General features: G+C 60.5%; 1 protein-coding gene across 9 annotated transcripts in view; it reads left to right on the top strand.

The window, feature by feature from the left end:
- Positions 1 to 27,988, top strand: part of CAMTA1 (calmodulin binding transcription activator 1) — a 683,296-nt gene that overhangs the window by 464,170 nt on the left and 191,138 nt on the right. For all 9 annotated transcript variants that reach the window (XM_059691394.1, XM_059691396.1, XM_059691393.1 and 6 more), the window contains one exon: positions 16,522 to 16,593. In XM_059691394.1, the coding sequence (XP_059547377.1) occupies positions 16,522 to 16,593 (72 nt within the window). The remainder of the gene's footprint in view (positions 1 to 16,521; positions 16,594 to 27,988) is intronic.

The raw sequence follows: 27,988 nt of genomic DNA, 5'->3' as shown, positions 1-27,988 counted from the left end.
AAAGGCTGTTCCACACCTGCGTCAGCCAGCAGTCCTCTCTCAGGGGCCCCGCCTGCGGCCTGTGGGGACCCCGGGACTTCCCCCGGGGCCGCCCCTCCCCCGTGTTGCCATGGAGAAGTGCTGACGGTCGGTTTCTCCTCTGCCATTTCTTTCTGGAATTCGTCCACATCAAGGCGAGATCCCTTATGTTCAGGGCTCCGCGAGGCTGTGGTGATTAAGCACTTAAATTGATTAATGAAATTTCCTGTGATGAGAACCACTGTCATTCATTAATCTGAGCGGGATTATAAATAAGAGGTGGCAGATACAGGAGACAAGCGTGTTGACAGGTCGATGCCGCGGCCGGAATCACAAGCAGGCTCCCGCTTCCCGGGGCTCCGGCGGCAGGCAGCCCGGGGACCGCTCCCCCGGAGGCAAAATCAGACGGAGAGGGAAGCGTTTTAACAAGAGGAGTGCGTCCTGAGCAGGCAGCCCGGGAGCAGAGGCTGCAGGTGGCATGCCAATGGCCGGGCCGAGCACACAGGGATGGTGGCAGCGGCCCCCCGAGGGAAGCAGACACCCAAGTCCCTGGACGTCGGAACTGAAAGGCAGCTGAGGAGTCTGTCTGGTGGTCAGCCCAGCCCTGGGTGCTGGTCCTTTCTCCGTGGCTCACTCGCTGGGTGACCGAGGTGCCCAACCTCGAGCCTCCATCCCTGCGGGTGAGATGTGGATGTTGATGGCACCTCCCTCGTGAGGTGTCGTTCAGAACAGTGAGGTGACGTCTGTGCGGCGTTTTTAATCCATTCTGCAAGTATTTATTGAGCACCTACTGTATGCCTGGATGGCACTGGAATTCAGAGTTTGCAAGGGATGAGGCTCATGGCCGCTGCCCCCTGAGAGCTGGTGCCCCTGTAGAGAGCAGGCATCCAACACAGCCCGGCTTTGCCACGCGGCGTGGGCTGGCGAGGGCTGTGAAGCACAGTTTGGGAGGGTGTCGCCGGGAGCCTGGCCTTGTGGGGGCAGGGAGATTGAATGTCTGGGCTGGGCTCTTAGGAAAGCCAGGGCCCCCTGTGTGAGGAGGGGCGGGGAGGCTGAGAGACTGTTCCAGAAGGGGGCAAGGGCGCGGACCAGCCCAGGAGGAGCAGGGCGTGGAGGGGCTGTCGGAGGCCAGGGTGGCCGGACACAGCGGGCAAGGATGGCAGCCCGGAGAGGCTGGGAGGGGGCAGCAGCACAGTCCTCGGGGCTTCTGGGCTCCCTGAATCAGCACTCCCTTAGGGGGTTCTCGGTGAGCCGTGCTGAGCAGAAGGGACCTCCTCGCCAAGGCCTGAGGGCCGCCCACCTCCCCGGCTTCCCAGGCACCACGCTCTCTGTTGGCCTCTGGACCTGGGTGCCTGTGGTCCTTTCCGTCCCTGGCCCTGGCCCCTGGGGCGCTCTCCCCGGCTCTGCCTCCTTGATGCTGAGGGACCTCCAGCTCCCAGCCCAAGCACACTGCTCCCTCACCCAGGCCAAAGCCCTAAGATAGCCCCGCAGAGCACTGTGCCTCCCGTGCAGCCACTCACAGATGCACCTCCCGTATGTGTGCGATGGCCTGCCTGACACCTGTCCCCACTCACAAGGGTGTGGCCTCAGGAGGCACGGACCGCCGCTGCTCCCATCCCCACGCATCCTCGGACCCGTGTGGGGCCCGGCACGTGGCAGGCCTCGGCAAATACTGGTCAAGTTCTTGGATGCTGGGTCAGGTGGCCTTGGGAGCATCATGGAGGTGGGACGCCCAGCCCCGGCATCCAGGCCCGTGTCTCCCCGGTAGCAGGCCCTGGGCCGCCTCAGCGCTGCTCTGAGAAGAGGTTGCTGAAGGTCCTGCAGACCTGGCAGAGTTGGGAGCTGTGGTTTGAGCCGCGACGGAAGGATGGTCAGCAGATGAGCCCAGTGCCCGCAGCGGGGCTGTGAGGTGGGGCTGGGGGCGCTGCAGGGGCGAGCATCCAACCCGAGCAAAACTGCCGAGGGCGCCCTGGGCCGGGAGAGGCCCCACCAGGGGTGAGCAGGGTTGTCCTAAGGCCCCTCATAGGGTGGAAGTTTATTTGTCCCCTAGGGGGGCGGGGGGAGGAAGGCACAGGTGCCCGATGCCAGAGGAGCCAGGCGTCAGGACAGAGCCAGGACCTGGCCGTCAGCAGGCTCCCACCTCAGGCACCTCTACCCTCGAGTTAACAGTCTTGCCCTGGGTTTGGATGTTTTAAGTCTCCCAAGAAGGTCTGAGGGCGCCTCCTAAGTGAGGAGAATCTCCATGTGCCGCTGCTGCAGGAGGCCGGCGGGACCGAGGCCTGAGGTGTCCCCTGCTGTCGGCCCTGCGGGGTGGGGGCGGCCTAGGTGTGAGCAAGCATCCGGCAGTGAGGATGGTGTCCGGAATGGAGGTCTTGGTGCCCCGGGGCTCAGGGACCTGGGTTCCGCCTGGTGCGGCCACGCCAGGCCTTCTCTCCCTCGCCTGGGACATGAACGGGCTGGGCCAGGGGGCAGTCCCAGCTGCCTCTTCAGCTCCAGACCTTGTCCAACTCGATGCGCCGTCCACCCCATCACCTTGCTGGCGGCAAGAGTTAAGCTTTAGTGAGAAAAGACTTTCTCGGAATGTTGAGTATAATTAAAACTCGGCCACGGGAGGAAGGACACGAGAACTAGAGCAAGTGCGAATGTAAAACACAGCCCCGCTCTCCTCTCCCCACGACGTGGATTATTAAGTCGGGTTTGAGAAAAGTTCCTATTAAATATTTAAATATTGCATTAAATATTCATCATCTCAGAAATTGCTTCCTAACAGATCCTTAGGTAAATACCACAATATCTGATCACACAGGCTGCCCAGGGGCCGGGAAAGGGTGTGAGCCTGCGGGGGGCTCGGGCCGTGGGCTCAGGGAGTCCCATTCACGAGGTGGGGGAGGGGGACACCTCGGGGAGGGGCCCGGGTGACTGCGGGTTTGCTGGTGGCGACCGAGCCTCAGAGGGACAAAGTGACACAAGGTCACAGCCAGCAGCAGGGTTTTCTGCCCTCCTGAGCGGTTTGGCGCCAAACCTTTTTTTTTTTTTTTAACACATTTTTATTGATTTCAGAGGAAGGGAGAGGGAGACAGAGATAGAAACATCAACGATGCAAGAGAATCATTGACTGGCTGCCTCCTGCACCCCCCACACTGGAGATGGAGCCCACAACCCAGGCATGTGCCCTGACCAGGAATTGAACCCTGACCTGTTTCACGGGTCGACACTCAACCACTGGGCTAAGTTAACCACTTTAAAGAGCATAGTTTGGAGGCATCTAGTCCAGTCAGAAGGCTGTGTAGCCACCACCTCTAGCTCCGAAACAGCCCCCCAGGGAGCTGCACAGACTCGGACAGGAGACGGGTGGCATGGGGTCACCCAGGTGCCCGGGCTGCCCGCCCACCGCTGCCCCTGCCTGCAGATCCCGCGCCACCTGTGCAGGTGAGCGGCGTACTGGATTCCTACGAGCCGCATTTTAACGCTGCCACAGATTTGCAGGTGACAGGAAACCTGTTTCTTTCCCACCCAGGAAATGGGTCCCGCGTGCAGCCTGCATGTCAGTGCACACGTGAAAATACTGCGTGCTCTCTTCCCAGCGCCCGCGGGTCTATCACCAGGCAGAGAGACGCGGGGCTGAGAACCAGAGCCCCTTCCCGGGGCCCAGGGAGGGCAGCTAAATGTGGGGTGCCTGCATCTCCCCTTAAGGGTGCAGCCGCCCCTCCCACCCTCAGGGAGGCTCGTCCCCTGGAGGCTGTAGGACCATCTGCTCTTCCCCAGGGAGGCTGGGGAGGCACCTGCTCCCTGGGGAGCAGCCGGTGTAATGGCTGAGGCCCAGCGGGCACTGCTTTAATGGGACTGAAGCACGAGTTGCTGAGCCCAAGAGCCTCTCCCCCCCTCACCCTTCCCCCCCACACACACTGCGCTTGGGCCCCTGGACCAGGGGGCTCACCCCTCCTGCCTGTCCCTGCTGCGCGTCCAGCCAGCCCGGCCGTCCCTCCCTGCCCCTGTTCCAGGTACATGCCCTGTGCCTTCCCTTCTCATCTGGGTTCTACCTCTCAGAACTGACAGGGGCGGGTCTGGGAGGCGGGTTTCTGAGCAGCTGCGGCGGCCTGGGCCACAGTTTTGTTTTGTTTTGTTTTTTAACTGAGGTGAGGTTCCCATAACCTAAGTTCACCATTTTATTTTTATTTATTTATTTTTATTGATTTCAGAGAGGAAGGGAGAGACAGTTGGAAACATCATTAGTGCGACGATTATTCCGTCCTACAGACGAGGAAATGCAGGCTCAGGGAGCAGGAGGGACTCAGCCAAGGCCCACACCCCTAGGGAGCGGAGAGGACGTCCCCAGGTGTTTTCAGCCCATTTGTTTGTTTTGGGGGGCAGGGGGCGTGGCTGGGTGTGTCCCTGCGGCTCCCAAGGCAACCAAGCTGGTGTCTCTCGGGCCAGCGTCGTCGGCCCCGTGGCGGGATCCGTGGTTCCCTTTGTGCGTGTTTCTGACACGGGCCCGGATTGGTCGTCTGATGCCGCGTGCTTCCCTCCCAGGCGGGCTCCGCCCTGCCACCCTGTCTCTCTCTTAGGCATGTTTTTGTGAACTTGAGAAAAAATGGGGAAAAGGCCAACTCCCTGTGTCCAGCCCATTAATTCTGCATGCGCGGGCAGAATTAACCTTGGCAAGGCTTCGCGAGGAGAGGGTAATTCTAACCTTAGAAATCTGCTGATTAAAGCTGGTTTCAGGAATTCGATTCCACTTAATGTCTTGGCAGGGCGCCCAGCTTCGCATTAACACAGCCCCAGACTCGAGCCTGGCTCCCCCTCCTTCCTAATAAACAAAGCCCCTTCGCCTGCTTGAAGCAACGATCCCTTTTCTGGGCTCCGGGCTGCACACAGCTGCGTGTGTTGCGCGCCCTGGGTCCCTGGCCAGTGCTGAGGGCCGGAGGGCGGTGCTGGGAGCGGGATCCCCGCAGGCTCTGGAGGGAAGCAGCAGTTACAGCCGGAAATGCCGGCGCACCAGGCCCACGTGCCAAGCAGAGCCGGCTGCTTTCTGGTTTCTGGTTTCTGGGCAGCCACCCTCCCCCCCGCCCCCATGAGAATGCCTCTGGGGGCTTTGGGAGCAGCTCCTGGGTTATCCATGTCTCCCAAGGCCCTGGTCCTTCTGGGAACAGGGGACCGAGGCACAGGATGCATGAGGACAAGGGCCTGCCTCCTGGAAGGCACACCAAAGCCTCCCAGCGCCAAAGGACACACCCCTGGCCTCCCCAGAGACGCAGTGTCTCCCCGTTATAGTTCCCTTCCACTGAGAGGTGCTGGGGCCAGGGGAGGGGGCGCCAGACCAAGAGTTGATGGGGGTTGGCATCCTCTTCCTCGCAGTCCTCAGTGCTATGGGGGGCTCGCTCCTGCCAGGGGAGACGGCAGGCGGGGTGGGTGGGGGGCGTGTTGGTGAGTCCCTGACAGGCACAAACCACTCGGAGAGCAGGCCCAGCCACTTGGCGAGGCCCCAGGAGATCGGTCTCGGCAAATACACTTTGATGGGAGAAAGTCAGTTGCCCTTTGTTTATTTGATGTTTATGCCAGCACCTTTAGGGAGGGCTGGGGACAGACACAAGCCCAGACGCAGTGAACGGGCTGGAGGGACCAGCACCTGAGGTGGAAGCTACACCCACCTGGCAGGGCCTGGGGGCACCCGGTGCCAGGAGGGCATTCTGAGACACAGCAGTGACCCGGGCGGCCCATTCCCCAAGCGGCCTAGCGCCTGCGGGGGAGGGGAGATGGAGGGCAGCCCACACAGACCGGGCTGGGGGCCGGCGGGGGGGGGCGGGAGCACCTGGACTGGACCCCCACAGAGAGGGAGCCCGCGGCCCCTCCCTCCTGCCCCATCTTCTGGGCCTGGATGGCGTCTCTCGAAATCTAAATTTACCTTATTATCAAGTTTTAGCCTCCCTTCCATTTTATGCCCCTAATTTATTAATCCTGGGTCCCCAACACACAATAAAGCTGAAGCTCCAGGGAGTTTATTTATATCCCTGAGCATGATTTTTATGCCTTTTTATCTAAAACTTCATTTGATTTTTATCACCCTCCTCACTCACAAGGGTCGGGCTGCAGCCACTTTAACAGATGAGCTTCCGCAGGCCCGGCCTGGCCCCGGGCAGCCCAGGTGAGGGGCTGCAGGGCACGGGCCTCTCAGAGCCCATTCTGTCCCCTCACCCCTGCTCCTCCCTTCCTGTCTAGGTCCCTTTCCAGCCCATGCTGTAAAAATATTCTAGAACTTTCTGTGAAGATGAGGGAGCCTCTAGGGCAGCAGTTCTCAACCTGTGGGTCGCGACCCCTTTGGCAGTCGAACGACCCTTTCACAGGGGTCGCCTAAGACCATCCTGCATATCAGATATTGACATGACGATTCATAACAGTAGCAACATTACAGTTATGAAGTAGCAACGAAAGTAATTTTATGGTTGGGTCACAACATGAGGAACTGTATTTCAAGGGCCAGAAGGTTGAGAACCACTGCTCCAGGGTGAGAACTGAGAGTGTCGTTCCCTGGTGCACCCCACAGTGTTTCTCCAGGTTTCTCCCCACTCCTCACCCAGACCCAGGGCCCCTGGGGGGTGCCTCCTCCTTCCCCCCACTAGAGCCCACCTGTCCTCCTGCCCAGCAACCCCCATCTTGAGGGTCTCCTTGGCCGCCTCTGCTTGCCAAGGGTGCTCCACCCCTGTGAACACCTCCTCTGAGCTCCCACTGATGTAGGTGTCCAGGGCTCTCCTGTCTGCAGGGCCCAAGGTGGGTGCACACATGTCCTGGGCTGCCAGGTGCTGCCCTGGTCTCTTGGCGCTCTCCCTGGCACAGTGCTCGCCTGGGAGGGGGGAGAGTTGCCAACCTTGTGAAGTTTGCTGTCCCCCCCTATGGGTTTCTCTCTGCCCCTCAAGTCCTCCACTCTGAGGACCTCACCTCCACAGCCCACTGGGCCACCTGACCCGGCTGTCCCTCCACTGTGTGCACCAGACCTTCTGCCCAGGAGGCGGGTGGATGCCTGCGGGTCAGACTCCACCCTAACAGATGGCACCTTGGGCCTCTGAGCCCCCGCTCCCACATCTGCAGAGAGGGGCTCATGCCACCTCCTCCAGGATTGCAGGGGTCCAGCCTCCCACCCCACCTCCCGGGTCACCTGCAGCACCCAGCACAGGGGACAGTTGATTACTTGGCCAAAAGCCCGACTTGATGACACAGAGGATCAGGCCACCAGGGTGTCAGGCCAGGGGGAGCCCATCTCCTAGGGAGGAAGTCCCCAGGGTCCTAGAGAATGAATCTTCGGGAGCCTGCCCACCCCAGCCCAGGGGAACCTCCCACGAAAGTGCAGTGTTCAGGGACTGTTTCCAGGGGAGGGTCTGGCCCCACTGGGGCAGCCTGAGCTGGGCCCGGGCTGGCATCTGCCGGCGTGACCCATGGGTCTCGGGGCAGGGCCCTGGCCGGCCCCCTTGCTGCCTGGCACGGTGCCCTGGTGCCGCAGGGCCTCGCTGCTCTGGGAGATGCCACCAGAGATTGCCTGTGAGAAAGGCCGGTGGACACCCGGTCAATGACGATCTAATATGCCGGATCTCCCCTGTCACCCAGCCCCGGAGGCTGGATCAGGCGGTAATCCATTTAGCTCAAACTAATTTTAAAGCAATTCACTATTTAACAAGTTCTGAGGCCCAGTCTTTGCAGGCGGCGTGTGAATGGAATCATTTGGTCTAATCTTAGATTAATGTGGACCAGGTCCTTCAGTGAGGCCAGTCCCAGGAGCAGCCCAGGACTCATCCATCCCTCGTCGACAAAGGCAGGCCCTGCAGGCCTGAGCTCAGCCGTCGCAAGGAGCCAGGGCTTTGGGCCCGACAGGGACGGGCTGGAGTCTCCTCACCTCTTCCCAACCATGTGACCTGGGGCAGACTGCTCGCCCGTTCGCCTTGGTCTTCCCCGAGGGTGCCTCTGTGCAGGGTGGATGTAGAGTAGAGACAAGAGGCAAGAAAATCTCCACACCATCCCCATTGTCCCAGCGCCTGCAGACCTGTGTCGGCATTCTGGGTGCCTGCTTGGACCTACTTCCGCACCCAGTAGCAGCTGGTAGGGGGAGATGGGGAAGGTGCTGGAGGGTTCTCTCTCCCACCTGCTTCCCCTGAGGATGTCAGAACTGTGGCACCAGAGGAACTGTTCACATTTCACCCCAACCTGGGAGCCCTGCAGCTCTGCCCGCTCAGGTGCCTCCCTGCCCCACCAAGCGTCCTGGGGCTCACGGCCAGGCAGGGGAGAGTCCCACCCGGCACTGTCATCTCACATCTGGAAGAGAGACACTTTCTTGCCTCTCGGGTCACACTGGATCGATGGGCTGTTGCTCCCCACCACCTACAGACAGCCCAGCTGGGTGGGGGACATACAGCGAGGGCAGAAGGACAAGGGGAGCTGTGGGGCCAGACCCGCAGTTCTAGCCCTGTGCCTGCCTTTGTCCTTGAACTCTACAAGCTTCCCGTCCTCCTTCCAGGAAATCCCCCTCCGCGTGCAGAGTCGGGCTGTTTGGATCTGTTTTGTATGTTGTCTGGGGAGACCGGAGACCACTGGACCAGTGGACAAGGACAGAGCCATAAAACTCACAAGGCCGTTGCTTCAAATGCAAGGCCATCTGCCAGCTGCTCGTCATGGGTCCCACGGGGGGCCCTGCAGAGCAGTCTGCGGATTCACGGACTCAGCCACCCAATGTCGTCCGCACGGAGGACTTGGATGGGAACGCTGGGAAGAGGCTGGCAGCCGTGCCCAGACCATGCTCTGTGCTGAAGTTGCCCTTCTTGTCCACCTGGCCTGGTCTTACCCTCCTGCTGTCCACCTGGCCTGGTCCTTTCCTCCCGTCGTCCACCTGGCCTGGTCTTACCCTCCCGTTGTCCACCTCATCACAAACATCACTTCCCCTTGGGTGACTTGGTTGACCTTCAACATGGAAAAGGGAACTCTTCCCTCCTTGGGCTCCATCACACCCTCCAGGGCCCCTTGGGCTTGGCGTCGGGCCGTTTGGATCTGTTTTGGGTGTTGCCTGGGGAGACCGGAGACTGTGGGGGCCAGGCCCTGAGGCTGGCACAGAGCAGCCTGCAGTCAAAGCTCGTTTACGGGAAACCCACTTCCACGGCCTCCTCCCGGGGTGGTCCTTTCAGAGGGCATGGCTCTCGCTGCCTCCACTCATGCTGGGATATTCTGAATGAACGGCCGCTGGCCCTCCACCACTTCAGAGCAGCCTTAAATCATCATCTTCTCGGTGGATTTCTCTCTCTCCTCCGTTATCTCCTTTTCCTCCGTCACCTTTATGCCAGAACACATTTTTTAAAACTATTCATCTTTGTCACGCATACATCAGATTTAAGTGTGAGCTAAGCCGGGCACCTAAAAATCTATTTGCACGCTGATTGCCTTTGTGCCGACGGTCACCTCCCCAGTGGGGAGAGGTGAGAGCAGTGGAGGGCGGGCGGGAGGCGCTGGGAGCCGTGGGGGGTACTGGAGGACTGAGGGAGCCAGAGGGCCGAGGGGGGAGCTACCACCACAAGCTTCCTGGTGCTCTCAGCCCCCGGCCATGGCTGTTTGCGGAGGAGGTAGCAGTGGGACTCTCATAAGAGGATTATGGGTGGGGATTTGATGTAAGCACCCCGTCTGAGGACACAGCAGGCATTATCCCTGCATTAGAGGAGGCTTTTCGGGGAGAGGGGGGGCTGAGGAGTGAGCTTTCACTCAGGAGACTCAGGGAGACACTCACTGACTGACTCAGGCTGGCCCAGCCTTCAAACTCCCAACTCCCCAAAGTGCAGCCCCTCCCAGAGTCCCAACCTCCAAAAGCCGTCTCCCCCAACCCTGGCTTCCCCAGATCTCAGCCTCTGGGGTCCAGGCTCCACAGGTCTCAGCCACACAGCTCTGAACTGTACCTCTCCCCTGCTCTTGCTCTCCAGGGCCTTCACATCAGTAGTACCTCCCATGATGAGGGGGTGTCCCGTGGTAAAGGGGTGTCCCGTGGTGAAGGGGTGTCCCGTGGTGATGGATTTTCCCATGGTGATGAGGTGTCCCATGGTGATGGGTGTCCCATGGTGATGGGGTGTCCCATGGTGATGGATGTACCATGGTGATGGGTGTCCCGTGGTGATGAGGTGTCCCATGGTGATGGGTGTCCCATGGTGATGGGATGTCCCATGGTGATGGGTGTCCCATGGTGAGGGGTGTCCCGTGGTGATGGGGTGTCCCGTGGTGATGGGTATCCCATGGTGATGGGTGTCCCATGGTGATGGGGTGTCCCATGGTGATGGATGTCCCATGGTGATGGGGTGTCCCATGGTGATGGGTGTCCCATGGTGATGGGGTGTCCCATGGTGATGGGTGTCCCATGGTGATGGGTGTCCCATGGTGATGGGGTGTCCCATGGTGAGGGGTGTCCCATGGTGATGGGGTGTCCCATGGTGAGGGGTGTCCCATGGTGAGGGGTGTCCCATGGTGAGGGGTGTCCCATGGTGATGGGGTGTCCCATGGTGATGGATGTCCCATGGTGATGGGGTGTCCCATGCCATCCAGCACAGGAGCCATTCACTGCACATGGCCATTGAGCACTCGGAATGTGCTAGTGTGACGGAGGGGCTGAAGTTTCTGTTTTATTTCATTCTATCTGACTGGAATTATTTGAGCAGCCACACTGTCTCATGGCTTCCATGTTGGATGCCGTCTCTCTAGAAAGACCCACCAAGCAATACTGGGGATGTTCGTTCCGGAAATCCGAAATCCAGGGAGTAAGGCGCTGGGCTCACACTCTCCCAGACACGGAAGGCGGTAGCAAGCCCGGACTCCAGGAGCCCCTGCCTCCTGTGGGAGGGGCCCAGACACCAGCGGGAGCTCTCCCAGAGGAGAAGGCCTGCAGGGTCGGGGCATCGGGGGGCATCCCAGCCCTGCCCGCGCCTCCAGCTGCTGGACCCGCTCACTGGGCTGTTAGTCGTGAAGTGAAGGCGCTCATCGATAGAGGAGGCCGCGCTCCGGTCCGTGCACTGCCGACTGCTGGTGACTTCACACAAGGCGTCAGGGTGATGGAGCGGGGGGCACGCGGTCTGCTCAGAACCACGTGTGCTTGTTAAATGTGGTCTTGCATTCCGCGTGCTTGGCTCCCGCCACTCCTTGAGGGCCATTCGGGACTCACCCCTGTGGGAATCAAGCAGTTTACTGAGCACCTGCTACGTGGGAACCGTGTAGGGAAGTTCACACAGGACCGTGCAGTTCTCACTCCCTGATCTGAGGGGCAGGGGCCGGCCAACCCAGGGACCAGATCGTGCCACCTACCTGTGTAGAGCCTGTGAGCCAAGAATGGCTCTTAGAGTTTTTCATGGCTGGGGGGGAGTCATAAGAAGAATGAATATTCACAACAAGTGAAAATGACGCACAATTCAAACTGCAGTACCCACGAGTGAAGGTTTGTTGGGACGAAGCCAAGCCCATTCCTTACCCGCCTTCTCAGGCTGCTTTTACAACCTGGGACTCACAGGAGTCTCTGCCATCTGGCCCGCCCCAGACAGTCGGCAACACCTAGGACAGGTGAGACAGGACTGAGCCCGAGACAGAACCCACATCCCCATGGCTGCCCACGAACCCTCCCACTGGCTGGTCAGGGCAGGCTCCCTGGAGGAGGAGGATCTGAGATGGACTCAGGCTGCGTGGCTCCCCTGGGTGTGCTCCCCCGGTGGTGGGCCGTGCGAGGAGAAATGTGGGAGAAGCAGCACAGGTCTGCCCAGGACAGGAAGTCAGCTGTTCCCTGGAGCCAAAGCCCGGCAGGAGGGCTGAGCTTGTACCTGAGAGAGAGGGAGAAGCAGGGGGCACCAGACAGACGGAAAGATAATGGAGAATCAGCCACGTCACATGGAGCCATTGAGAGCAGTGTCCCAGTGTCCCGGCAATGAAGCCACGCCGAGTGTGCCCTTCCTCAGCCCACGGAGGTGGGCGGCTGGCGGGCCCTGGCGGACCCGCTGGCACACACGGGATCCTGGCAGCTGAGTCTGTTGGGAGATGCGTGGCCCCTGCCCCCTTGGGGGACGAGACGCCCCTTTCGCTGTGGGAGTGTGGATTTGGAGTGAAGGGAGCTCCTGTTTGCTGTTGGTTTCCCCTGTAATTCTCTTTCCTTTTTATTTAAGAAGAGAAAAACGCCCCATAGTGTCATAAAAGCAATTGTGAGTATTTAAGAAGAACTACAATCCTTCCTCGCTCAACTGCCATGTGAGAGGGAAGCTGTCAGGCCTCACTTCCCCAGCCGAGCGAAGCTGGCACGGCCTCCTCCTGCAGGCGCAGGCCCCCTGGGCTGCCTATAAATAGCCAGCTGCTTTCTCGGGTTCTGTGCACACACACACACACACACACACACACACACACGGGATGCACGGCAGGCTTCCCCGTACACCCCACCACACGTGTGCAAACGCGCGCGCGCGCGCACACACACACACACACACACACACACGGGATGCACGGCAGGCTTCCCCGTACACCCCACCACACGTGTGCAAACGCACACACACACACACACACACACACACACACACAGCTGTATCCCACAGCCCCAGGCTGCGACTCCCCCTCCAACCACAGCCTTGCCCCCAAATGGAAAGCTCAGCCCAGGGAGCCCCCAGGGGACCCCGGAGCCTGATCAGAAAGCCCCGGGAGTTTGTACAACACAGATTGCTACAGACAAACTTGATTGCTTTTTTGATTAGTGGGTAAAGGGAATGGATTTGATACGCTGCCGCGAGAAATAGTGCGCAATTAATCCCCGGTTGGTGCGGCGATGACATTGTCATACGGGCTGGGAACGGCCGAAAGGCAGCCAAGTGAGGACGATGCTGACAAAAGGCGCCTGGGATCAGGGCAGGTCCTGGCTGTGGCTGCGGGTGGCGTGGTGAATGAGGGGGGAGAGGGCCAGGGGTGGGGGCACCCAGCAAGGCCGTGCCCTCCAAGCATTGCCAAGTCCATGCCCCCTGCTCTATCCACCGGAAAGGCTGGGCTCGGCATTGCCTGGGTGGACGCCCACTGCCCAGGATACCCAGATGGTTCCAGCCCAGACCGAGCCCAGGTCTCTGCCGCTTCCTGCATTCTGTGTGTCTCCCCTTGAGTATCTCTCGAGCCCCTCAAAGTCACCAGGTGAATATCTGGTCAGCCCCTCCCCTCCAGCCTGCTGCATCCCCCCCACCCACCTGGCTTCCTGCCCCAGTGAATGGCACCTCCGTGTGCCCATCCAGCAGCCAGAAAGCTGGATTGTCCTGTCCTGACGCCTGGAGGACATGGCTGGGTCCCTGCACCCTGGTCATGGGCCCCGCAGCCTCCGCCCCACAGGCCTGGCCCTGCGCCCAGCCTCCCTGGCCCTGCCCCCACCCCCACCCCCCACCCCCAGCTACACGGCTGCCACAGGAGCTCTGAATCCCACATCAGATCCTGGCATCTTTCACTCCCCACTGCCCCAGGTGAGGCCCAGCTCCTTGCTGTGGCTCCCTGGCCTTTTGTGATCTAGCAGCCTTGACCGCTGCCTGGCCCCCCCTCCCCCTCCCCTCCCCCTCCCCTCCCCCTCCCCCTTCCCTTGTCCCTCCCCCATTCACTTCCCACTCCAGTCCACCCAGTGTCCTTGTCCTCATGGTAGCTCCTCCGGCCCAGTCTGCAGTCTCACCTCCGGCTCCACCTGCTTTCCTGCCATCTGCCCTTGGTCAACCCTGCTCATCCCACAGCCCCCCAGCTCCTCTGACCCCCGTCCCAGCTGCTCTCCACCCTCACCCACCCAGGGGACAGGAGGGGATAGTGCCCATTTTACAGCCTGGACAGAGGACCCCCGCTGGTGAGCGGAGGTCTCCCACCCCAGACAGGCCCCTCCTCTCCGCACCCCCTCCCTGCTGCCTGCGCTCACCCACAGACTCCCCGCAAGGACAGTCCCAGCCACGCAACCCTTAGAGCAGCGAAGGCAGAGCCATTTCCCAGGATGCTTTCCTAGTGCGTGACTTCACGGCACCACGAGCAGAACCTATTCCCTGCCTCTTCCCTGTCTCCGGTCCTTCCCTGTGCCAGGCTGTGGAGCCGGGTGTCCTGGGTGAGCCACTGGGGAGAGCTCCCAGCCACCTCCCTCCAGGCCCACAGCCCACAGCCCACACATGTGCTGAGTGGGGAATAGGGGGGCGGAGTCCCTCGGGGGCTCTGGGGAGCTTTCCCTTCCTCCCTCGATGCCTGTGACAGGGCTGGGGCTCCCCGGGGGTCCCCTGCAAGCCCAGCTCCCCTCTCCTGTCTTCCCAACATTGTGCTTCTCGGCTGTACAGGCCAGAGACGTGGTGGGAGCAACATCTAAAAATAGAGCAGCCGGTTCTGCGCCAGGCCCGAGGGTGCCTCTGGTTAAAATGCATGAGCCTTGATGTAGAAACAGCAATCTTTCTTTTCAACATCATCTGCCTATTGGCTGGTTCTGGGCAGTTCTGGGGCGGGAGGGTGCCCGCGAGAGGGGGCAGGAGCGACTGGGGGGTGGGGGAGGGGAGGGCAGCGTGTGCCCTTTTGGTGCCCTGCACAGAGGGACACACAGTAGATGCTTGGAAAATTCTGGAGGTTCTTTCACTCGAGGTTCAAGGATGCTGCAGCGCAGTGGAAGGCAGCAAGTCTCGGGGGAAGTGGTGCCGCAGATCAGCCAGGTTCTTTCCAAGTTCAGGACAGAGCAGTGGGAAGGGGAAGGGGGGGGGGGGGACGCTGCAAACCCTCCAGAAGAACGAACAGTGGGAAGGAAGGGGGACCCTTTATTTCCAGGGGACAGGAGAGGCTGCCCTTGGCCATCGATGTCTCCCATTTGGCTCGTTGCATGAGGACAAGACCTGGAACTGCCCCCGAGACCAGGCAGATTCGGGAGGAGAAGGGCCGGTTCACAGTGTGGCTGCTGGTTCGGTGCAACCAAAGGCTCGCGGAGACAGATCCAAACGCGGACCTCCGTGGGCAGGAAGGAGTGTGTTATCAAAAATTAAAACTCAAAAAAACAAAAGGCGGGGGAAAAAGTGTACTGAGAAGTCGGGAAAGAATATTGCCTTTTTAATAATAAATACATTCCGTGGGCAAGAATTGCAAGGGAATCGTTTAAATTAATTTCCGCTGTGTTTGTTTGGTGTGTACGGGGCGTACGTCCCAGCTGACAGCGATCTGTGGAAGTGCTAACATATTGGAAATCTGATTTCTTGCAGCCAGAATCCCGTAGTCTAAAGTGATTTCTCTTTCAGTCCTGCTAACCAGACAGGCAGGGCTCAGGCGGCTCCTCGGGGATCAGCTCCCGCCTGGGGCTTTGGGGTGTAAAGGTGTCTGGTGGGGGCTCAGCAGACCTGGTGTGGGGTGGAGGGACGAGAGTGAGGCGAAGATGAGCAGTGGGAGGGAGGGCAGCGCTTGCCATCCTTCCCCAGGCGCTGCCTTCTCTTTCTGCACCCCCCATCTGGACCATGTGTCAGGGGAACCCCCACCACAATGGGAGGGGAGCATTCCAGTTGGAACTGGAGGCTGAAGGCGAAGGCAGAATCCCTCCCACTCCCACTCTCAGGGTTCGGTGGTGAGAGGGCCTTGGCTGATGTGTCGTTCCCCACCCCTCTCCCACCTCTGCCAGCGAGCCAGCCCCACGGTGCGCAGTGCCGTGTGCCGCGTGCGGGCATCGCCCCTGAGCACAGCGTGTCAGCCTCGTTGTTTCAGCAATCACTCCACCCCCTGGGTCTGTGTCCCTCCTCACAGCCACCGCACACACCGCCCTTGAACTTGAGTTCCCACCCACCTTATTCCTATATCCCACCTTATATCCAACCTGCCTATGGCTGTTTCCTAAAACCAAATCCATCTGCAAAAGATGCTGGTTTATGCTTAGAACAAACGAATCTGTGAATAAGCAAACTGTAAGTCAGAACCAGAAATCCGGGGTGTGACAGGGGCCTCTCGGGTCTGGAGGTGAGACCTAGGGGCGTGGCCTCCCTGCCCCACACCCCTGGGGCTCCTACCTGCCAGGGCAGCCCCGTCCGGTCTGACGCTCCTTGGCCAGGAAAGGTGTGGAGTGTGTGTGTTTGAATCGACTTTGTCACCTTTAACCCCTCCCTGTCCACCAGAGGGCCTTGACCGAGGCTCTATGAATGAACTCCAGGGTAACCCAAGCCCCTAAAATCATAGGCATAACTCCAAGCCCCTAAAATTATAGGCAAAATGTATCCATATGTGCCCTCCCCTGGCCCCTGGCTTTTCTGGGTTCTCACATGCCTCCATGGCCCGCGAAAGGGTGAGCGGCCCAGCTGCGCATCAGGTCTGCTGGCTGGCACTCCCAGCTGTGCCGCTCAGACCTCCCACCCCTGGCTCTTGGTCCGGGACCCAGACGCAGAGGCGCCTGCCCTCGGTCCCCCGGGCGCTCGCCCTGTCTGTGGCCCTTTCTCGCTCCTTCTCTGTTGCGCGTCTTCCTCTCTTCCTTTCCTCTTTCCAACTGAATTCTCGTTTTTCCTCTCTCCCTAGTGCTTGTACGGCTGCTATGTCCATTCTTCCATCATCCCCACCTTCCACCGGAGGTGCTACTGGCTCCTTCAGGTAGGTGGCCGGGACTCGGTGCTGCTTCCGTCTCCAGTGCTGGGAAGGGTCGGCGGAGGGACCGAGTGGGGGGCCCCTGCGTGCAGCGGCCCTGGCCAGCTTTCCCAGGGACGTCGGTGTGTGTGCTGAGGCCAGCTGTGCGGCTGGCCTGGTGCCATGTAGGGTGCCAGGAAACGGAGAGAGCCCGGAGGGGGTAGTCCTCACCTGCCCCCTGGGATTAAAGCCTCTGCTGGTGTTTCCGGGTGCCTTGGCTTCCTCTGGATGAGGACAGAAGGACAGAAGGACGACTGAGCGTCCTGCCCCTGACCAGGGAATGCCCGCCGGCTGCGAGCTGCACCTTCCTTTTATCTTGCGGGTCAGTGGTTGGCATGTGTGGAAAATCGGCTTCTGGGGGCATAGCAGTTGCAGTTGGATTGACTCGGATCGATTGGGAAGTTTGTTGGGAGAGGAGGTGCTCCTGGCTGGGAGTGTGGGGAAGGGGAAGGAGTTCTGTAATCCATTTGTGATGTCTGCCGTGTAGCAGGATGAAAGAAGGTGTCCTTGCTGCGTAGGGTGGCCTGGCTGCCAGATCGCTGTCCATGGTGCTGGTGCACAGCCTGGCTGAGTCTGGCCTGGGTGCCAGCCTCTTCCAATTGGTGGTCACAGCTGGTCCTCCTACCTGCTCGAAGTGGCTGCTGTGTGTGTGGGGAAGCCGGAGGGATGCCTCCAGTCAGGCTGGGTCTGGGTCCTCAAGCTTGGCCTCTGATTTGCAGCTGCTGTCAGAACCCACTGTGGGTGGGCCTGGCACCATCACCCAAGTTCTTGCTCCAGGAGTTGCTTACTCTAATCTTTCCCACCATGAGTCCACTGTCTATATCCGCTGTGGTTCAAGTTCACCAACACCCAGGCCCCAGTGCTCTGGGGGGTCTGCCAGCCTTGGGGTGTGGCATGTGTTCAGAGAGGACAGCCTCCGAGTGCAGGAGGGACCCTGGTCCCAGGGCAGGTGGCCTGGAAGGTGTCCCAGGCCCAGAGGCGTCTTGGTGTGGACACCGAGGCTGTCCCGCCTCCAAGCCCTTTCGCCCTCCCCACAGTTCCCGTAAACAATGGTCTGTGGTGGGACAAGTTCATTAGCGGGTGACGCCGAGGCTGTCCAGGGACAGGCTGATCTGCAGACACGGTTTCCCGACAACCTGCCCTCCGCCAGTCTCCCGCGTCTGTCTCCCTTGGCGGTGGCCTGGGAGCACCTGGCTTTCCAACTGCTCGGACCCGAGTTCCTGTGAGAGGGACCTTCAGTGGCCATGGGATGATAGCTCCCTGTCTGGTTCGTAGGAATGGGCCCCACCATTTAGCACGTGGCTTTCTCCTGTGCCAGGGGCAGGGGGGACTGAGTTAGAGCCTGCCCGGCCTCCAGCCCCTGGTGGGTCCTGTGTGGGCTCTTTCCCTTTTCGGTTCCCATGCCCCCATCAGCACCTCCCAGCGCTCCCTTTCTGCCAGCCGCCGCCCTCCCGCTGCCAGCCTCCCAGGGCGCTCCCCTCCTCCGGGCCCCTCTCCCAGCCCCAGGCCTCCACCCGCCGCCTCTCATTCCATCACACTCCTGTGATGATTCAATTCCACTACATTTACTTTCCCGGAATCAGACACCACCCGGCAGCCACAGGGTCTCATCACTCCCCAAACTGGATCCCACTCAGCCGGCCGCCTTGGGCCAGGTTCCCCTTAGATGCGGGTGCCCCTGCCCTGTTTGTGGGGCCAGGTGGGAAGTAGGAGGGGTCCTGCTCCTCTGCCCCAGCTGCTCCCTGGGGCGAGACTCCCGCTCACCGTGTGCTGGAGACACACCTGGGCACGCCTGCCTGTCCGGGTCAGTTACCTTCCGGCTGGTGGGGAGCCTGCGTCTCCCCAGAGGCCAGCGTCCTGGGTCCAATTTCTTCAGGGCTAATCCGGGCCTGTCTCCTCTCCCACCCCTTCTGCAGCCTCGAGGGTCACTCCCGATTCAGTGAGCAGGGGACAGGAGGGAGTGCTCACAGCCGGGGCTCCTCTCCCCGCTCATCCTGGGCAGCAGGACGTTGGGGATCCAAGGCCAAAGCAGGTAGCGTGCCTCACATCCGTGTGGAGCTGGAGCCGGGAGCCCATGCGACAGCCAGCCGCTCGGGGCAATTTGTTCGGTGCTAATTACACCAGGACAAGGACGGCGGGGCCAGGTTTCACGTCTGATAGGAAACAGGAAGGGAGCCGTGAGACACAGGTCCCGATGGAAATTGGCCCAAGTTTGTCTCTGACGGCAATTACCCAGGGCAAGAGTGGGCGGGCGGAGGTGTCAGCACAGTGACGGCGGCTCAGGTGCCAGCTCGGCTCCGAGGAGGCCGGCCCGGTGCCCGGAACAGCACAGCTGCCGGGAAAGGGGCAGTGGCCTGGCACCCACCTCACGCCCCACTGCCCAGGGTGCGCTGACCTCTGGGGCAGGGGAGCCTTCAGAAAGGAGGGGGCTGGGAGGAGGGAGGCAGGGAGGGTGGGGTAAAGGAGGGTTAGTTCTCCAAGGAGCAGCACCTTCTCTCCCCACTGCTGTCCCAGGGCAGGCCAGGGACTCACTCCTGCCTCTGAGATCCTCAAACTGGTTCTGCCTCCCCCAAGGCCACTGGCCCAGCGAGACATCTACACCCAGGCCAGGACTCCAGCCAGGCTGTGAGCTCGCTGCGGGTCACCTGTCACCCTCTGTCCCCCAGGGGCCCGCACAGCCTCAGCCAGACAGGGAAGGGCCAGGGCCTGCTGCAGACAGCCTGCACCCCCACAGGGAATGGGTGGGCTTGTCAGACCCACACAGAGGTCAGCTAGCCTGCCAGAGCGGAGGGTCACGGAGGTGACAGGAGCTGAGCGGCACTCAGAGTGCCCGAGTGACCTGGCTTTCAGAGAAGAGCCCCCTCTCTCTTTCTGTCTCTCTCCTTCTCCCTCCTTCCCTCCCTCCCTCCCTTGTTAATAAATACTTTATCAGGATGTGAGCAGGGCCTCCGGAGTGAAGGTGCATGAGGTCATCGCTGTGACTGGTGGGCACCCCATGAGGTCACCTGCCCAGGTAGCATCTCAAGACCCCAGGCCACTCTGAGCCCAGATCACCTGAGCTCAGGCCACTCCTCAGCCAGAGCCAGGCCTTTGGCAGATTCGCCTGCGACCTCGAGATGCCCCCGGGCGGGTGGGCGCACCCTTCCACCTGTCCCGTCATCAGCATCGCTGGGGGGCCATGTGTCACAGCTGGCAGGCCCCCGGCTCCCCAGGACTCACGGCTGCTGCCTGGGTACATGCTGAGACCCAGAGAGGGCAGGGCAGGGCCGGCCAGGTCACCCAGCTGTGGGAGGTGGCGCCAGGCTGGGAGAGGCCGCCCCCTCCTCACCTATGCCTCCCGGGCCTGACCGTGGTCATCTCTGCAGCTGTGGGTCCCTGAGCTCTGCTGGGCCGCTCAGGGCTGGGCCGCACAGCAAGGCCTGCATCCCTGCCTTGTGGCCTCTCCTGTTGGGATTTTCCTATGCCTTGGCTCAGGGTCTCCTGCTCTTCCCTCTGTGCCCTCCCCCCTGCCTGCTCCCAGGAGGCCTGGCCTCAGGGGGCCTTTCCTCTCAGGGCCTCTGGCTCATGTGGAAGCACTTTCTGCTTCTGATGAGTGTCCTCCTCTTTGCCTTGTTCTCCAAATGCTTAATGAATGTTTTCTGTGCTCCATGAAGCAGGGGGGAGGGGCAGGGAGGGTCCTGTGTATCTGCCCCCAGCATTTGCGGCCGTGGGGATGCCAGGACCAGCTCACTGGGTGGGGGCTCCTTCCCGGCCCCCCGCCCCCCCAGCTGCACACAGAGGCCTGTGGGCTGCGCACACCCTGTGCATCCCGGGCCCGAGGATGGGGCTCTCAGGTCACTGGAGGGTGGCGGCCGTGCAGGGTCCGAGTTTCAGGGCATTTCAGTTATGGGGAGCTGGGCTTGAGCCCTGACACCCCTGGACATTGGAAGTTGGGACCACACAGCCACTGGGGCACAGGTGTGGGCGCTGAAGGAGAAGTGAGTGGAGGTGCCAAGTGAGGCAGGGCACAGGGGGGGCGGGGTGGGTGGGGGTAGGAGACGGCGGCATTCGAGGTGGAAGGAGAGCCAGGCAGGGAGACGGCTGAACTAGAGGAGGCCGCAGCACAGGGTGCCTGCCCCAGCCCAGCTCATCTGCCCCAAGACTGTCACCTGGGAACGGACAGCGGGGAGTGTGTGGAGGAGCTGAGAAGAATTGTGCAGCCAGAGGGACATTCTTGCGCTGCCTTCCCGTCCGGCTCTATTCTAGCCAGCAGCTTCCATTTCTTTCTGCATTTAATGCGCCTGAATAATGTGACAAGGTAGACACTGGGAATTTACTGCGCTCTGCAAAGCCGCTCAGTTCCACTAAGATCTCGGGATCTCCGCCAAGGCGCGACGACTTCCCCCTCAGGCATCTTCGCCTGATTGCAATTTACGATGCCGAGGCCTTTGTGGGGCCCCCCTAAGCCTCCAGAAAAACGCACTGTTCCCCAAAAGTGGCCATTATTCTCTCTAAGGAAAGTGACTGGGCATCTTCCAGAAGATTCCCTCATCCTGATCCCCCTCCTCTGGGGACCCGGACACAGCCAGGGAGAGGCTGCAGTTGGCTTTGCCAGTGGTCACCGACCCAGAGGGTCCGCTGGGAGCAGGTGGCAGCTGCCTGACCTTCACCTTGCGCTTTGCAGCTGCCTGTGCAGCTATAGCCCTGGGCGGGGGGGTGGGCACTGAGTGTGGGGGAGACAGTGAAGAAGTGGGGAGACTCCCTCTGGCTACCTGCTGGGAGCCCCCAGCCCTGTGGTCCTCCAGGCCCATAGTTTGGATGCAGCCCCACCTTATGCTGCCACGTGACTCGGGCCAGATGAGTTCACCTCTCTGAATCGCATTGTCTGTCTGTCACACAGGCATCACATCCCTCCCTCCTGCGGTCACTGGGAGGATGGGTTGATCTGAAACCCGTCATGGCCTCAGTGTCATGCTTGGCACACGGAAGCCCCCAGGCAGTGGGACTGTGGCCATCCTTTGCCCCGGGGGATGGCCGGGTGGGCATCGCTGGGAAGGGGAGCCCCTGAGACGGCCCGTCCAGACCACCTCTCAAACGGCGAATCCCTCGGCCTACCCCATGCGGCTGTGTGATAGCCCCGTTTGCTAATTTACTCTGCAGCCTCGGGCAGGAACTTGGTCCATGGCCAGTGAAACGGAACCTCCACATTCTAGTCATCGCCCCGGCGCCCCGCTGTGACGGGCCACCACCGGTGCAGCCGTCCTGCAAACCCCCTTGTCCTTCAGCCTTAAGAGGACAGGCTGCCAAGGACAGGCTGGCAGACAGGAGGAGAATGGAGCTGCCAGAGCGGCTGTCCCTTAGAGATGGGAATTATTAATTAGTCTTATTATCCAGAACATGTCAGCCTCCTAATCCTTCCGTTGGCGGAGGGTTTATGCGGCCACGGGGCGTGCTGTCAGCTTGGCTAAGCCACTGCTTTCAATATGAAGGCAGAACAATGGGGATACCGTTTGGTTACTATCTTTACTCATCGAGCCAAACAGTTCCGGCCCCCCGCCGACAGAGCACCCCTCAGACGGGAGAAGGCAAAGCTGTGTAATTCCCCTTCTGACGGCTCCTCATGTGGGCTTCGGCTTAATTACCCTTTTCATGTGATCTTCCGCTGACATTCTGTCCTTAATATCCTGATCCTCTTTGGAGCACAGGGGGAAGTGTGAGCTCCAAAGCCAAAGACAAAAGTTTGCCTCAAGGAAACACTTTCTATTTTGCCTCTGAAAGAACTCAAAGGGCCACGAGTGAAATTCAGATGTGATTTGAGAGTGTGAGATGGAGAAGCTGCGTGGGTGGGTGTCAGGTGCAGGCTCGGCCCCTGGCGACACCCAGTGTTTGACAGCAGTCATCCTGGGCCAGTCATAGACTCTGGTCCGTGATACGGCATCACCACTGCTTTTACTGCCCTTGACTTCCCAGTGGCCCTCAGGCTGCAGGTATTCCCAGGCAGGCACTCCAGACTCACAGCAAAAGATGTCAGCTAGACAGGTGTGCACAGATGTGCACAGGTGAGCAAGGTGTGTACAGGTGAGCACAGGTGTGCACAGGTGAGCAAGGTGTGTACAGGTGAGCACAGGTGAGCACAGGTGAGCACAGATGTGCACAGGCGAGCACAGATGTGCACAGGTGAGCACAGGTGAGCACAGGCATCACTCTCTCAGTTCTCTTGCTCCCCTCCCAGTAAAGCGCTCTGGGAGGACCCAAGGAGACTTCTCACCATCCCACCACCAGTCTCCAAAAATGGACAGGACTTCCTGGGGGCTTTCCCCTCTCCTTTTCCAAACACACCCAGGTCCCGTTAGTGCCCGGAGTATTAGTAGGGACCGTGCCTCCCTTTCCACCTGGTTCCTGGGAGCAGGGAGCTGGGAGCCAGCTTTTACCTTCCGAGGGCTTCATGGGGCCCTAAGTGAGAGGTGCACTGAGGCTTCCCACCCACAGAGCAGCCCTCACAGAAGTCCCTCCTTTCCCCCTCCCTCCTCCTTTCCTCCTCCCTCCTCCCTCCGCTCCCCCCTCCCTCCTCTCCCCACCCACCTCCCCCCTCTCCCCTCCCCTCTCCCTCCTCTCCCTTCCCTCCTCCCTCCTCCCTCCTCCCTCCTCTCTCCTGAAGAGGGAGAAGGTTCACTCCTTAGAGACACAGCTGAAAGTGGCCTTAGTCTGGGGAGAAGGCATCGAGTGTCCACATGCCAGGAAGGGTAACCCTGGGGACGTGAGGCCCGAGAATTCTTCGCGAGATGAGCTTGGAGGATTGAGGAGGAAATTTAGTGCAGACAGGTTTGTTGACCCTGAACTGCGGGAGATTTCTTAATTTAGAGAGGAGTTCTCAGAAAACACTGTCAGTTCCAAGGAAAAGGGCTCCCATGGGGCTCATTCTACCCTCTGGGCTCCTTGCTTCTCCGCTGCTAGAAGGAGGGGCTCAGGGGGCTCCTGTGGGGAGTCCCCAGCCAGGTCCCTGGTGCGGGTGACAGTCGGAGGGCAGTGGCAGCACACGGGTGCTGTGGGGCCCACACCCTCCCTCACGTGAGCATCTGCCCTGTGGATGTGCCCGGCCCCTTGGGGTTATCCTGGGGGCACTATGGCCACGCGCCCCTGCTGGCCTCCGAGGGGCCCCCTGGCAGCCCGAGTGGGCAGGAGAGGGAGCCATCCCATGGCAGCTACTGGAGCCACCGCACCAGCCAGAGGAGGCCCTGCCCAGGTGGGGCCCAGCTCCCTCACCTCCCAGGAGGCCTCCTCCACCCCGGGAGCCCTGGCACAGGCTCTGCCAGTTGCTTGGCTCGGAAGCAGCTGTGAAGGCCTAGGCTGGGCTGACCCGGGTCAGAATCCTGTTGCTCTAGCCCGCGGAGCCGTCACTCAGGGCTAATGAACCCCGAACCTGGGCTCAGGGTCTCCCCTGTGAAACGGCGCGGAGCTGTCCTAGGGACTCAGTCTGCAGCGCTTTGCATCAGGGCCCACACAGGCGAGCCCCCCGCCAGCTGTGGCGATTGTCACCATGACTGTTAGGCTGTTGCAAACCCAGGCCAACCCAGACCCACCAGGACCGCCCACACCCTCCAGGCCTCCTGAGCTGGGTCTGGGCCCTTCCCTCCCTCACCAGCGCCTCTGCCTCAGCCAAGCCCCTGTGCCTGGCATCCCCCGCCCAAGCCCCTGGCAGAGCTGGGCCCATGCTCACCCTGGGGCGGGCCTGACGCAGCTGATTCCCGCCCTGTCTCCAGAGCTGCCCAGACCTGGCCAAGCTCCTCCTGCGGCCTCCAAGAAGGGAGGACTGAGAACCCTGCCCTGAGACCTCCTGCCTGGCCCTGCCTCCCCTACCCCGTCTCCTGGCCACTGCCCCTCACCCCCCACCTTCCCTGACCTCTCAGATGGAAACCATTGGCCCATGTGTCTCAGCGCCAGGCAGCTGCCGTCTGTGGGTGTCACCTGAGGCCTCATCACACTTCTTCTCTCTAGGGTGTGCCCAGTAGTCAGCTCCCATGCCCTGGGGAGAGGGGGCAGGAGCTGTCCCTGCCACCCCCACCCCCCTGACGTCATCAGGGTGCTGACAGCCATTGTGATCTCCCTGACACACCAGGCTCTCTGCTTCCTGCGAGCAGCTGCCTTTGGTGGCAGCTGGGGCGTGAGACCTCTGAGCCGGGCCAGGACTGCGTGGCGCCGCCGCGGCCCAGCCCTATCCTGGCACGTTAAGCCGTTCGAGCAGCGCTGGGCCGGCAGCTGCAGCAGAAGGGGGCCGACCCCCTGGAGGCTTGGGCTCCACATTGGCGCTCTGCCTTCACTGGCAGGCTTCTGGGGTGCTGGGAGGCTCTGGGCTGGTGGAGGGGGGCCAGGGGAGCCCCTCCCACTGAGCCAGGTTTAGTCCCCCCGCCAGCCAGGCCCCCTGGGTTTGGGAGGTTTCAGCTTCATTGGAGGCTGAGCCTGAAGCACCTCAGGACCCCCTGGCTCGACCCCCTGTTTGCGTGGAAAGGCTGTTGCCTGGGGAGTTTGGGTGACTAACCTCGGGGTGGATTGCAGGAAGCACTGGGCTGAACCCTGCTTCTCAGGGCCAGGCCTCTTTCCGGGACACCCCTTTCCAGGGAGACTGTGAGTGATCCAGGCACGTTTAACACCCGAAGCCAGCACCCCAGGCCACGCCAGCTCACAGCTCCGCCGCCCGCCGCTGGTGCCTGATGGGAGAATGCCGGCTCACGTTAGCCAGGTCAGCCCTCATGATGTCAAAGACCATCCTCCGCCAGAAACAGATGGCACCTTCCACTCCAGAAATGGCGTTGGGTGATCACCAGCCTGGCCTGGTGTGCGCTCTGGGGAAGAGACACCGCCGCCCTCAGTTAGTGTGGCCGACAGAGGTGGCCAGGGCTTTGTGGGCGTTGGGAGTGTGTCCTGTAAGGCAGGGGTGTGGGGAAATGTTAAACATCCGGCTCTCCGGGAAGAAACCAACGCCGGATCACCTGATGGGTGCACCTGCCCATTTCCATGGTGTAAACACTCCCACCACAGCCAATTCCAAGATTCCAGTTTGGTGTCCATCGGCTTTGACACTGTTGAGAGGTGGACTAGCAGCTTGCACAAGCCAGCACGAGCCGGCTCCAGCGCTCCGCCGCTTTCTCGTCTCCGCGTGGCAGACATGGAGGCAAAGCCCGCAGCCAGGGCCTCTTGGGGCCACTCCACTCCTTGCCCAAGACTGAGGCTCAGGCCGTGGGGAATGAAAAGCAGGGGCTCCCACTCAGGCCTCCCCCAGGATGTAAGTGGTCACCATGGAGATTTTTGAGGCTAAACAGGACCTGCTTTGGTCATCCACCCTGGCCTCTAGGGCGGTCGCTTAACCGTCCTGCAGCAGCTGGTGGGCTCCCCTGCCGGGAGCCGGTCCATCCTTGCTGTTTCAAGGGACCTGGCATATATGGCATACGGTTCTTAATATGTTTGCTCACCTTATTGGCGCTGTGTTTTAACCAAGGTCACCTCTCCGAGAAAGGTTGAATCCCCAGGTAGGGATTTTCCCCTGAAGTTAGGGAGGGAATAAAACCCCTCAACTAAGTGCCAGGCGGGTAATTAATCCCTTTAACTACGAACAATCATGCTTAAACTACATAATCTTTTCTCCCTGGAATGGAGATAAGAAACGCCCTAACCTTTGTAATAGAGAATGATAGGATTGAATCAACTGGTATAAATACAGTTGTAACAAGACAGAAACACTCAGAACTTAGAACAGAATCAAGAAGACAGAACCTACACGGAGCCTAGAGACAGAAGAACTTCGCTGGAGAGAGCATGCCAGAGGATCCTGGAGAGGGACTGGCCTCAGAGCCTAGAGACAGAGCCTAGCGGGAGAACATGGCAAGGGATCCTGGACTGAACCTGACTACAGAGATTGGCAGGAGAACCTGACTGGAACCTGGACACTGAACCTGACTGGAGAGCCTGGACAGAACCTGGCTGGAGAACCTAGCGAGGGAACATGGCTACAGAACCTCGCTGGAGATCCAAAGCAGAACCTCTCTGGAGATCCGGGCTAGAGATCCTGGCTAGGTTGCTGATCAACTGAACACTGTCTCCGTGTCCTTCCTTCTTCGCCGACTCCGTCCACACCTTTGGGGACCCCTGGACCCGCTGGGGTTGGACCCCGGCACTCCCCAGCCTCCAGGTGTGATGCTGACTCCGCTGCAGCCCACCCCTCCTGCCCCTCTTGTCCAGCTGGGCCGAGTCAGGCAGACGGAGCATCGGGTCCTGGCAGGGCTGCCCTTGGGTTCCGCTTTGCTGGTCGAAGTCCCACTCTGCATGGGCCCACCTCTTCCTTCCTGGGACCCCCTGCCCCATGGAGCGATCAGCAACGCTGAGCCCGTCCTTATATAAAACTAGTGGCCTGGTGCATGGATTCATGCACATCGAAAGGAAATTAATTAGAATAAATATTTTAATATCGCTATTCGCCCTTTCTCTATAGTCGAAGTGTCAGCCAAATTCATGATTGACAATGACAGATCAAAACACATGCGTGCGATTGGTGCCAGTGAGAGCTTTATATGTATCATGCATGCACGAGTCAACGTTCATTTTTAAATTGCCAGTGTGCGTCATATGTACTGGCCGGTCGGATGGTCGGATGGATGGATGGTTGGTCGCTTAGCCTTTCATATATATATAGATATGGCATTTGGTTCATCGTGGATGTTTGCATTCAGTTTTATTTTTTTAAAGGCTGCACTAAAATAGCATTTGTCTTGATGGCGAAGCATTTGGGCAGCCCCTTACATTTCCACCCAAGGCCAATGCCCCACCCAGTGCCTCGCCTCGTCCCGGCCTGTCTGGGATGCCCAGTGAGGACCAGTCTGCGCCTGAGAGCATTCCTCACGATCCAGGAGAACTCCGGAGAAGGAACCACGTCCAGATGCAGACCCGGCGCAGCCTGGACGGTGGCCCGAGGCCCAGTGCCTTCTCTATGGTGACAGGCCCCGCAGGACGTGTGCCTGAGGAGTAGAGGGACAAGGACTGCGGCGAAGGTCCCCAAGGCCGCGCCTTCCAAGCATCATCACCGGCCCCCAGAGGACAGGACTCGGGCCCTGGCCTGTCCTTGGCCCTGTTGCCCGCCCCCGGTCCCTCCCATCTGGGCTCTTGGCCGTGTCCCACTGAGGCTCTCAGCTGCCCACACATCGCAGTTCTGCCCCCAGACCCACTGGGTGGCCTCGGCGCTGTTTTCCAGGAGGTGGTCTCTCTGTCACCTCCCCGCACGCCCTCTGGGGAGTGAGCCACAGCCGCCTATGGGAAGCGAGCGCTCCCTTCTCCTCCGGTACGACTCTCTAGACCATTGATGGCGAACCTATGACACACATGTCAGAGGTGACAC

This window comes from Myotis daubentonii, chromosome 3 (genome assembly GCF_963259705.1).
Source record: "Myotis daubentonii chromosome 3, mMyoDau2.1, whole genome shotgun sequence".
In the NCBI taxonomy this organism is placed as follows: Eukaryota; Metazoa; Chordata; class Mammalia; order Chiroptera; family Vespertilionidae; genus Myotis; species Myotis daubentonii.
The sequence above is the reverse complement of the archived record's forward strand: the minus strand, read 5'-3'. Positions and strand labels throughout refer to the sequence as shown.